General features: G+C 39.1%; 1 protein-coding gene across 1 annotated transcript; it reads right to left on the bottom strand.

The window, feature by feature from the left end:
* Positions 1–5,270: 5,270 nt before the first annotated feature.
* On the bottom strand, positions 5,271–11,950 carry LOC126822140 (fibrinogen C domain-containing protein 1-like). Its single transcript, XM_050550914.2, has 3 exons — positions 11,837–11,950; positions 7,370–7,457; positions 5,271–6,077 (listed from the first exon to the last, which is right to left on the bottom strand). The coding sequence occupies exons 1-3, from the start codon at positions 11,894–11,896 to the stop codon at positions 5,428–5,430; spliced, it is 798 nt and encodes a 265-aa protein (XP_050406871.1). The 5' UTR covers positions 11,897–11,950; the 3' UTR covers positions 5,271–5,427.
* Positions 11,951–12,606: the final 656 nt, after the last annotated feature.

Raw genomic sequence — 12,606 nt, forward strand, 5'->3', positions numbered from 1 at the left:
GGTAGGGTTATGATTAGCGCTAGCACTGTTTACATCTCGTGACTTATGACGAAAAATTGAGCTTGCCTTATCATTTAGCATTAACCGAATGTGACTGTTGACATGGTCACAATTCCAAGATGGTGGCGATAACAATTTTGTCAGGTGAATAAAACAGTCTATAAAAATTCACGTGGATAAGATTTCATGGAATACATCAATTCTAAATATATATAGATCAAAAGAATAATTATGATCAGTAAATCAATGTTTCTTGATGAAACAGATTCAAATCACAACTAATCCAACATAAGGTATTCCATGACTTGTGTGAGACAAAACAAATCAGATTTTTCAAGGAGGTGGCGGGTCATTACTCTGAGAGTAACGACCAGATCGCTGAAAATCAATAGGATTCTGCGTCGCATTTCCTTAAACATGGTGTATGAATTTCAATCGGATGTTAACTGTATGCCAATGTCCTTATACAGGCAATTGTTGATGCACGGACGAACTGACAGAAGAAAGACGGGCAAAAGGGTTTTTACGCCCACTCGACACAAAGTAAGGTCATTTTTAAATAATTCGCTTGCGCGTATTGGTCTTTAGCAGTGTAGGAACAGGGGGACCAGGAAAAACTCCACGATGTTGGACGGACTGACGGATAGCGCTGACGACAATATACGACCAAATTTCGATATCCACCCGTGTATCTAAAAGAGCCTTTCGTAATTATTCTATTCATGCAAAGTAATATGTTTTTGTCCAATTTTATTGATGCGAACACTTAGCAAGTCAGTGGGCGCACGCAGGCGTATGTGATGTTAACGCCCAAAACTGGTTTATAATCGTTCGATTTGTTTTGTGCGCGAAATTAATTCTTTAACCGCCTTTAACTATAAATTATTTTTCTTTACGGGCAAGGTAAAGTGGCACCATCTTGTTGCAACACATACAAAAGTCCAAAATGAACTATTACTCACAAACCACTATTTCACTGGGGCTACCCCTTTAATTCGTATAGCCGTGTGTTATTATGTGAACGAAAATTACAATTTCATCACTTTCTAGCCCAGTGGCGGTTACACCTACAAATGAAATGAAATGAAATGAAATGGGGTTTAACGTCCTACTGTTCTGCTCCTATACTGGGCTAATGAAGACGGGCATACGCCATACAGTGTGCTATGAGGGAAATTTTGCCCGGGCAGCGGCACTATCGCCTACTCTTATATCGAATTCCAACTGCCAAGGGGTCTTTTACGTGCATTCCAATGTATACACGGAACCTCGGTTTTTCGTCTCATCCGAAGGACTAGACAGCTGCCCTTGTCAGGCCCTCCGTCCTGCATCACTGACAAGGGGGAACCATGCCGGAAAATCTGGATGAACTTTCTCGGCCAATGCAGGGATCGAACACCCGACCTCCAGGCTAGCGAGCCAGCGTCTTACCCACTTAGCCACGTGATCCCCTAGGTTACACCTACAAATAAAAGGATAAAAGTTGGGTACAGCTATCACCTCTCAATTGATACTCTGATCTATGTAGTACAGTACTCAAGATTCTTTCATGTTTTCATGTAGTGTGAAATTTCAGCGTTCTGGCTACCAAAAAGTTGGGGTCCGCCATTTTTTTTTTCAATCTTGAAAATGTTCCATCATATTTTCAGACGAGCGATGCGTATAATCGTTAAACTGACAACGTTCACCAGAACATAAAATCGATACGTAAGGCTATATTTACATCAACATACATACAATTATGTCGTATTTTGTTTAATAATGTGTGTGCGTGTGTGGGGGGGGGGGTGGCGGAATGGTTTGCACGTGCGTGCTGTATCATAAGGCCTGTCATTGAGTCAACTGGCGTGGTGGCGAATCCCCGGCTGTTCGTGACAAGGAGTAGGGTCGCCTGTTCAACCTCTTTGGTTTTCTCCGGGTTCCTCCCACTTCTAAAGACCCCTACGCGTAAGCGAATTATTGAAATAAAATAAAACCATATGTTAGTCCCGAAATGACCTAGTTTGTGTCGAGTGGACCTTAAATTCCACCTCTCTCTCTCCCCATAAACAAAGTGTTATTTCAAAACATAAATTTATTTTTAAATATTTGATTTAAACTAGGGAATAAGATTAATCCATATCAGAATGTTTTGGGAACATTTAGGGCTGTAAACGTGTAACAAACTCTGCAATTAAACGGCAAAAAACGAAATTGACAGAAAATTATTCAAGCATTTACTTAGGTCGTCAATATGTATGGTAAATGCACACGAGGTAATGAAAATACATTCTGAATAATAAACCTTCCCTCAATCAAGATACGTGACAAACAGGGCTTCTAGATATAAATTTTTTATAGCTTGGGGTATGTCCATGCGAATACAAAGTTTAGAGAGGGATTTCCAGCATTTTTTGATTAATTAGTTTGAATATGTTTTTAGTCCAAATATAAAATCAATCACCCAGTTTGTCCTTGGGAAGGTATCTTTTTACAGAATCGATCATGCACTTATTGAATATAAGCTGCACTACCGGTGAAGCGTTACAACAACACAGACGGGTAGATAAAGAGGCGGGATATATACTTATACTATCATAATTATCGATAAATCGATATATTGTAACATTGTAGACCATTGATCGTCATTTGCAAAAGAACTGCCATTTCTGTTAATATTATTCATATGGGGCGTTCTAAAAAAACCGAACTAAAACAGAACTGTAAAAATCGAAGCTATCAAGGCTTCCATTGTCAATGAATGTTACAAAAAGGCTTGTTTTTTGATAGATTATTTTTCATATATGTTAGAGAGAGAGAGAAATGACAGACTTTATGATACAGCGCGCGCACTCTAACCATTCAGCCATCTACCCCCCCCCCCCGTTAGAATATTGTAGGGTGTGATATAGAATATGTAACCTAAATATAATTTATTTGGGACAAATTCGTTTGTATGTAGTACCATTTGCAACACGTCGTATTTTCCAATCAATCATTCAGTTAGACGTTTCCACATTCAGTAGTGAACTATTAGTGTACAATCTAACATAAATTGAACACTGTGTTGTGTGTAAATAAATATTGAATAAGATTTATTGCAAAATGTTTTACTGTTAGTTTAATTCTCAGATATCTTTATTCATTCAGAGTGAGAGAGAGAGAGAGAGTAATGGGGTTTAACGTCCACTCGACACAAACTAGGTCATTTCGGGACTAACATATGGTTTAATTTTATTTCAATTTCGCTTGCGCGTAGGGGTCTTTAGTAGTGGGAGGAAACCGGAGGACCCGGAGAAAACCCACGAGATTGGAAAGGCGACCCTACTCCTTGTCACCTACAACCGGGGATTCGAAACCACACCAGTTGACTCAATGACAGGCTTTATGATACAACACGGACGTGCTAACCATTCGGCCATCCACCCCCCCCCCCCTTATTCATTCAGACACAAAGTTTTGAAGGGTGAAGATTAACGATGTGTATTCAATGCAAAAACAGCTCAACACAAAAGCAGTTCCAATGCAGTCTTAATGCTGTATTACTATTTTCCATATAGACCCTAAATATTTAATCCAGATGATGTTTGTGATGGTACTCCATACAGAAATCTGAAAGTAGTCCCTTGAAAATAAAGGATAAGAAAAAAAAATGTTTGATTATATTATATGGAATTGGTGTGCTAAACAAAGATAGCTTTTAAAATTTGAATTCTTGTTGGTTGTTGTCTATATATTCAGGCTTTACGTCACTTAAACCAAGGCCAGAAATAACCTATTTATGCAATACGCCCAGTCAGCCGAAATTATAGAAAACCTCAATATACAATTAATAGAGAGAGAGAAATGAGGTTTAACATCCACTCGACACAAACTAGGTCATTTCGGGACTAACATATGGTTTAATTTTATTTCAATAATTCGCTTGCGCGTAGGCGTCTTTAGCAGTGGGAGGAAACCGGAGGACCCGGAGAAACCCCACGAGGTTGGAATACAATTAATAACATGATTTATTACAGTGTATAACAACAATCACAGCATGGTAACACAAGAGAATCATACAAAAACATACTCTAACGCGAATTACTTATTATATTCATGATAGAAGGACCTGCGATGATGTAGGACGCCTTACCGACATTCACGAACAAATCTCCACTATGCCGCTAGTTGCCTAAACCCCGGAATCACGTGGGTACCGGTACGCTCAGGTCTTGATTAACAAGTCTCTAAATTCTGCAACGATGCTATCAGACGATTCACGACACGACTTGAGTAACAACATTGAACTTATTATTCATTATAATCACAGAGACAATAATTACAAACATTTAACAAAATCATGTACTACATGACAAGGCATCTCTGTGAGATCTTGTGATTTCCCATGTTGTGTTGTTTACCATGTAACGCGTCAGTGCTGAATGGTATATTTGCTTCACATTTTCCTAAGTTAAAAATTCCGAAGGTATTTCTTTGATTTATATTCATTTTTTAGTGTTCATTATCGTCTCAAGCACATTTTGATACCAAAATACAGGCACGAAAGCTGTTGTGAATGTCTTCAAGTTTTTTGACTTTACCCTGTTCTTAAAGCGAAAAGAGGATATCGAGAACGCTTTGTACATGGATTTGGATTTCCGTTTGAGTGGGGCCATTGTAAGAAGCTTATCTCGTAGGTTAACAGCTTGTTGAAAATCCTTTTTCATTTCATTATATATAGCTACTTACTCATATTCAATTTCTTGTATCGTATTGTATTGTATATTGCATTGTATATTGTATGGTATTGTGTATTGTATACTGTATTGTATATTGTATTGTATTGTAAAATATGTAAAATGTTCTTTCGATAAAAAGTTTTTATTAAATAAATCTATTTATTTTGAGAGTTTTTATTTGCCTGGAGGGTAAGCTTCTTACTGTAGTCTCTATCGCGTTCACAACCGATTATTGATGGTGGAAATATGATACGATGTTCTCGCCTTAATAGTTATAAAAAATATATAATGAAAAAGGGTTATGTTAAAAATTTGAATCAAATTACTTCAGTGATTTTATTGAAGCCAGAATAACGGTCAAATATCATTTAATTGTGTTGTTTTAGCCGCAGGCACTTGAAGGGATTAAAATAAAACTTCTTACTACTGTTTGACTAGTATTACTAATAACACAAATTGTATCACCCGACATATTGTTTTGAATCGTTGAAGATATTTCATCTGCGTACTGAGTAACCAGACTAGTACAGAAAGGTAGCACGTGAAATCCCGTTGCATTGGGTTCTGAAAAGGAAGCTTAAACCAAAAACTATGTTTATATATCAAATACAGGAAACTTAGAACATCTATGATAGTACAATAGGAATTACGAGTTTTATGGCTCACAGAAAATATATATTATGCCTTGCAATTCGCAGGCGGCGGGATCAAGACTGTAGTGTCATACTTATTCCACCCGTAACCACATTTTAACTAAAGCCGGGACAACATCCTGTAAATCGTAGGTCCAGAATGCTTCATAGTCGGTTGTTTTTAACGAATCACTCGGCATCAATAATTCTCCATTAGGATTGCAAGGTGAGCAGTCATTATACCACCACCCACTTCTCATGTCTAGCGCACAGTTTCTGCTGCTGTTGTCGTTGTCGTTATCGTAAGTGCTAAAATATTGATTCTTTACCGCCGTTAAACTATCGCCCAACGACAAAGTACTGTGAGGAACCGCACGGGCAAAGGTCATTTGATAGTTATTGGTTTCATTCATCACTACGAATTCTCTAAAATAATGGTGATAATAGGTTAAATTGGCAAGTCTCATGTAGAATGCCCCAGTATAAACCCTACTATTGGTCAGGTAGTAGAGCTTGTCCAATCCCAACCAATGATCACTGGTCAGAGAACCAAAACCATCTTTGTATTCCTGCCATGTTCGGTTGAAGTAGAAGGACGATGTTTCGTGGTGCTGAAACCGAATTCGACCCCCGTTACCTCTCATCTTACAGTACACTTGAAATGGTGTTGGTGATAGTACCGGATGTATCGTGTAGATGCCAAAAGTGGTGTACCCATGTGGTGAAGAAAATCCTTCCGCACAATCTGTAACAGAGAGTATCTTTTAAGGTCAGAGTACAGTTTAAGATCATATATGAAAACTTAATTACTGCACGATTCATTGCGAGAATGATCACGGCAAACTTAAGGACGATCACTGCGCATTTTCACTGTACATATTGGGAACACTGCAATGCATATTGGATACATTGCATCTAGGTTCCGACCTCTTTGCCATATAACTCTTTTTTACTCAAGTTTCGTAAATATGCTGTTACGACTAGCTAGTTTTACATTTGTTGCACTGACATATATTATGTTCCAATATGCCGTACGCGGTCACAAATCCCCACACCAACAAATAATATCAAATTTATAATGTCACTTAAATATTTTGTGGTCTGCATCCAAACGTTAATTAAATGGTACATTCGAATCCAGTCAGCGTGTAAAATGTTGTAGATAATGTGGATGGTTGATTTACCCAATGCAGCCCAATACTACACTATGCTATCATATACTACCAACTACCTCCGATTATTGTGAAAAACTGACAGAATAGTTGATCTTTATACGGAAAAAAATCCAACGAGAGTGAATAACCATCACATGTAAGATTTCCACGAGCAATAATTGAAATATTCTGTAAGTTTTTCCTTATAATGAGGTTGTATAATTGGGTTAACATTGGGTGGTATTGGCGATATTAATTAGTATTGGGTGGTATTGGGTAGTATTGTGTTAATATTGGGTGATATAGGGTTAATATTGGGAGGTATTGGTTAGTATTGAATTTGTATTGGATAATGCAGGGTAGTATTGTTTGATATTAGGTAACTATTGGTTACTATTGGGGTAGTATTGCGTGGTATTGGGTTTCGATTCGGTGGTATTGAGTAGCATTGTTTGGTATGGTGTTACTATTGGGTAGTATCGGGTTACATTTGGGTGGTTTTAGGTTAGTATTGGGTAGTACTTGGTTACTATTGGGTAGTACTGGGTTACTATTGGGTGTTACTGGGTTAGTATTGAGTGGTATTTTGTTAGTATTGAGTAGTATGGTGTTAGAATTGGGTTAGTATTGGGTAGTACTGGGTTACTATTGGATGTTATTGGGTTAGTATAGGGTATTATGGTGTTAGTAGTGGGTAGTACTGGGTTACTATTGGGTGTTATTGGGTTAGTATTGGGTTAGTATTGAGTTAGTATTGGGTGTTATTGAGTTATTATTGGGTAAATCGACCTGTCCCAGTAATACGCATTCGTGTTTTGTTACGCGTGGTAAGACAGTTGAAATATAAATTCTCTTCACAAAATACGTAAGATAAAATACAAACCTCGCAGGAATCTTTCACAATACGTTCCAGCATAACTGTTAATACACAAACAAAACGAAGTAACCACAGAGCCACCGTTTTGGCACGCCTGAAATTGAAAGAGACACAACAATCTTTTGGGGCGACAAATGAGGTTTAACGCCCACTCGACACAAAATATGTGATTTCAAGACTAAGATATGACGACTAAAGGGGAAAAGGCCAATTGTCATAAAACTCAATTTATTCATTTGTTGGGGTTTTTTTGGGGAGAGAGAGAGAGAGAAATGGGGTTTAACGTCCACTCGACACAAACTAGGTCATTTCAGGACTAACATTTGTTTGAATTTTATTTCAATAATTCGCTTGCGCGTAGGGTTCTTCAGCAGTGGGAGGAAACCGGAGGACCCGGAGAAAACCCACGAGGTTGGACAGGCGACCCTACTCCTTGTCATGTACAACCGGGAATTCGAAACCACGCCAGCTGACTCAATGACAGGCTTTATGATACACCGCGCACGTGCTAACCATTCGGCCATCCAACCCCCCCCCCCTTTTTTAGGGGCGGGGGGTATAGAGCCGCTGTCTGGTCAAGGTTTCTCTCATATATCGCGTTCCGTTACTTGCCCCGGGCTCTCTCGACCAGGATTTTCGAGTACGTTTGGATATGCGCAGTGGGAACAGTTAATCGAACGGCATGGCGTTTTGTTTAGGTATTGTGTCGCATCGCATAATGCGCTATAAATTTAGCCAAATGGAAGATAAACCCTGCAAAAGAATCATGCTCGGTGTTCGATAAATATCCATCAACAAACTTCAAGAAAAACAAATGATCTTATTTAAAATTAATGGCACTTGTCCATCTTATTGCACTAACATCCTCAATTGTGCATGACGGACTTCGATATTTGATCTGACGCCAAAATTCCAAGATGGCTGCTCTAACGTCATGGTTCACACCGTACGCTTTTACTTATTTTCTTTATATATGCTTTTAAAGGGGTTTATGCGCTTTAGAGATCGATATGTTATCGACTCAGAGTTTGATTGTTGTTTCCGGGACATGTTGTTATTTTAGAAATCTCTGGTCAAGGTCTATGAAACAATTGATCGAATGTTAATAAATCGAAGATAATTTGGATCATTTTTAAAACTAATAACAATAACTCTACTATTGATTGCCGAAATCAATATTTGATCAACTAGCCATTGCGAAATGCAATTCAGAGGAACCGGGCCAAAACTAATAACCACAAAATTGAATATCAGAATTAATATTTTAAGAACTCGCCATTCTGAAATACAATGTGGCGATTCCCCCCTTCAGCCACCGGACTATATCTTTGTAAATAGTGAAGAAAATGGAAGGGATATTATCAATAGGCGACTTTCAGCAAGGACAGAACTAGAATAAAACAAATAACTCTAGATGAAACAATTTAGCTTACTGCTATATTTTATAAAACCTGTATGCGAATATTAAAGATACATCATGTAAGATTTAGATATCACTTCGATGGAAGCGAGCGTTAGACACAGATATTGCACACACGCATTTTTAAATGACGCTGGTGCACTAATCACGACCACCCGGTGGTCTAGAGAGTTGATTATAGGCTTGAATAAATATCCAAATAATAACTATAACATTTGAAGACCAAATGAAAACGGGTTAGGCAGATTTAGCGCTTATATAATGCAATTTGGATATGACCCCAATTGACAATAAATATCTCGAAAACGCCCCCCTCAAACGTCTGATCACCACACAGATTCGGAATCTACGCACAAAACTGGTCTAGAAAAACATGGTCTCAAACATTCACAGTTCGGGTGGCCCCTCAGCCACTGTAATAATATGATAAATCAACAAATTGCGACATCCGGGATACCTGCTGTGTAAGTGTTCGGTACAACTTGATTAAAATACAGATTTATATTTCGTTTCGTTTTCTTTTATACTTTCGATGGCCTCTACTGCATGAAGATTTGACCGGTTGTAGTAGCGGACGCACCAGGGGTCATTTGATTAACCAATCAACGTTGATGTTTCTAGTAGGATACTCACAGTTCCGTGCACCGCACGTCAAGAAGGGATGGTATTTAAGAACCCTTTCAGATCCTAGTGTAGTAAAGGCAAGTCAAACGAAATGTTGAACAATAAAAAACGAAATGAAATAGGATCTGTGTTTTAATCAGATTGGCTTTCGCTAGGACTCGTTTTTACGGTGGTTGAATCTAAGCCGAGGGATTATCTACCGTTAATATTTGGATTTTGGTTAAAAATTAAATATTCCACAATCAGCTTTAAGTCGATTTCAGCGTGGACAAAGCCGCAAAAAAATAGACATTGTCCACAAAATTCACATTTTGATCTCGAAAGTCTTTGATCAGTTCTGTTGTTGCTGAAACTCGCCTTTTATTGTTCTCTGTCTGTTAGAACGGGGTGCGGAATTTATTAATTTAAATCGTCATTTTCAAAAAGTTAATATTTGGGTTTATGATATATATAGTAATAGGCTAGGTTTTTATATTCGATTTCTGCTGTTTAATAATAATATGTTGATTTGGTTTTCTAAATTAAAGGGTCAATTACCAATCTTGGCAGATTTCATCATGGATAATGCCGCGAAAAAATAGATATTGTCCACAAAATTCACGATCGGTTACAGATCGATATGTGAAAATATACTCTTCCAAAAAAGTAGAGGATATTCAGAAACAATACAAAACTGCGGAAATGCAGTGTATGTTAATAACAAGCCAATTGCCCACACATGCACATAAACGTTTCATATCGTTTATCTGACGGCCCCATTTCACCCGCAAAAGTGAAAATGGACGTTTTTGATTTTTGTCGTAATAATGAGTAATTCCTCCACCAATTCCTCAGCAATTCGTCGTGGCATGCTCCTAATCAACCGTCCAGTCACGGTTTGAGGCTATCTGACCAACTCCTCTTGGGGACCACGTGGCTAAGTGGGTAAGACGCTGGCTCGCTAGCCTGGAGGTCGGGTGTTCGATCCCTGCATTGGCCGAGAAAGTTCATCCAGATTTTCCGGCGTGGTTTCCCCTTGTCAGTGATGCAGGACGGAGGGCCTGACAAGGACAGCTGTCTAGTCGTTCGGATGGTACGAAAAACCGAGGTCCCGTGTACACATTGGCGTGCACGTAAAAGATCCCTTGGCAGTTGGAATTCGATATAAGAGTAGGCCGTAGCGCCGCTGCCCGGGCAAAATTTCCCTCATAGCACACTGTATGGCGTATGCCCGTCTTCATTAGCCCAGCTTAGGAGCAGAACAGTAGGACGTTAAACCCCATTTCATTTCATTTCATTTCGGTGCCACGGCCAATTCTTGCACTGTTGTCGGCTGACGTTGGCGTCGACGAACACGTCTCCCGATCATGTCACAGATATGCTCTATAGTGGAAAGGTCAGGATTAAGGCATATGGACAATATGGTGACGCTGGAGGTAGTTATTCACGACACGAGCGCGGTGGGCACGGGCATTATCATCTTGATGTCCTCGTTCAGGTCGTCCTAGAACAATATGCAAGTCCGTTCAGCCAGTCATGGTGATTCCTCCCCACACCATAACAGACCCACGCCCGAATCTATCATGCTGTCTTACGTTAACGTTAGCATGACGCTCATTTACACGCCTCCAAATGCGAGCACGCCCATCTCAGAACATTACACGCACCCATCGACGATTACCCCAATATCTACGCTGAATACACCATTGACGCCTGTTTGCCATGTGCTGGCGAGTTAATGGAGGCAAAACACGCGGTCGTCGCGCATGCAAATGTGCTGCATGTAGCCGATTTCTAATCTTTTGGGGAGTACCTCGAATTCCTGTAACTTGGTACAAGTTTACAGAAAGCTGATTGGCCGTTTGTCCTCGATTTCGCAGGACCTGTGTACGAATGTATCGATCCTGGGCTTGTGTAGTGGCTCGAGGACGACCTGAACGAGGACTATCATTAACACTGTGTTTTTGTTGGTACCGGTTGCACAGGCTGCTGATCACAGACTGTGACACATTGGCTATTGCTTGCTGTGTAGAACCCATTTGAAGCATGCCAATAGAACCTAGGCGTTCATGATGTTGAAGACGTCTCATTGCAAATTAAAGGTAACACACTAAAGCAAAGATACGCTAAACAGTAAATCTTATGCAAGAACAGATAGGAAAGCAAACATGGATATGATAAACCAGCACGCGGCAGTTTTCATCAACCCTTCCTTGAAGTGTCATATTTGATAATGAACCCCTCCGACGTGTATTGCGCTATTGCGTGTCGCAGATGCAGCTCAGCTCAGTGGTTCTGTTGAGGCGATAAGTTCTTCATCTGTGAACATACTCTCAAAGTATGTCAAGTGTCCGCGGCTATTTATCATAAGTATCACAACCTGCATAGGTATTTGCATTTCAATATCCCCTACTTTTTGTTGTAGAATATAGTTTGTTATATCGACTCACCTTTTGGTAATATTTGAATGAGGAGCTATCCACCATTTTACCACAATTGCTTCCACCCATTTCATCATTCAACTGACATTGGTTTTCACCGTACTGGAAAGACTGACATCTGTAGTCCTGATCACAAAATGAAGCACATCTTAATTTACTCCTTGATGTCAACGTTTTGTAGGTATACTGAGGTTCCATAACCTTTCCAGGACAGTTAGAAGAAGTTGTAAATTTGTCACATTTGACTTGCAAGATTATGTTCATTAAGATAAATAAACCTGATATCACAGCTTTCGGCATTTTGAATAATATTCAGCATGCTAGTGTGCTCTGAAAGCAAATACATGTAAAAGAATGTGTAACATTTTCGCTCTGAACTTCGGCTTAATCAGATCAGAACTGAGCATATTCCGATGGAATTTAGATTTTTATCGAAATGAAATAATCGATATCTTTACCGACAAAAAACAATCAATACAATAGACGAGAGTTAAATCCAAATCTGACGCCCCTGTGCTTTATCACTTTAAAAAGGCTATTATGGCAATGAAAGAAAACTGTATTGATCTTTCAAACAAAAAAACTTGTTTAGCATATCTTTGTTTTGCATTATCACGTTTAAGCCACCAATTCGCATATTAGCATATTTACACTGGGTGCTCAGTGAGTATGACACTGGCTCACTAACTATGGAAGACCAAACAACTCTTTATTCAATCTATGACACTGGCTCACTAACTATGGAAAGCCAAACAACTGTTTATTCAGTGTTCTTACTT

This window comes from Patella vulgata, chromosome 5 (assembly GCF_932274485.2).
Source record: "Patella vulgata chromosome 5, xgPatVulg1.2, whole genome shotgun sequence".
In the NCBI taxonomy this organism is placed as follows: Eukaryota; Metazoa; Mollusca; class Gastropoda; family Patellidae; genus Patella; species Patella vulgata.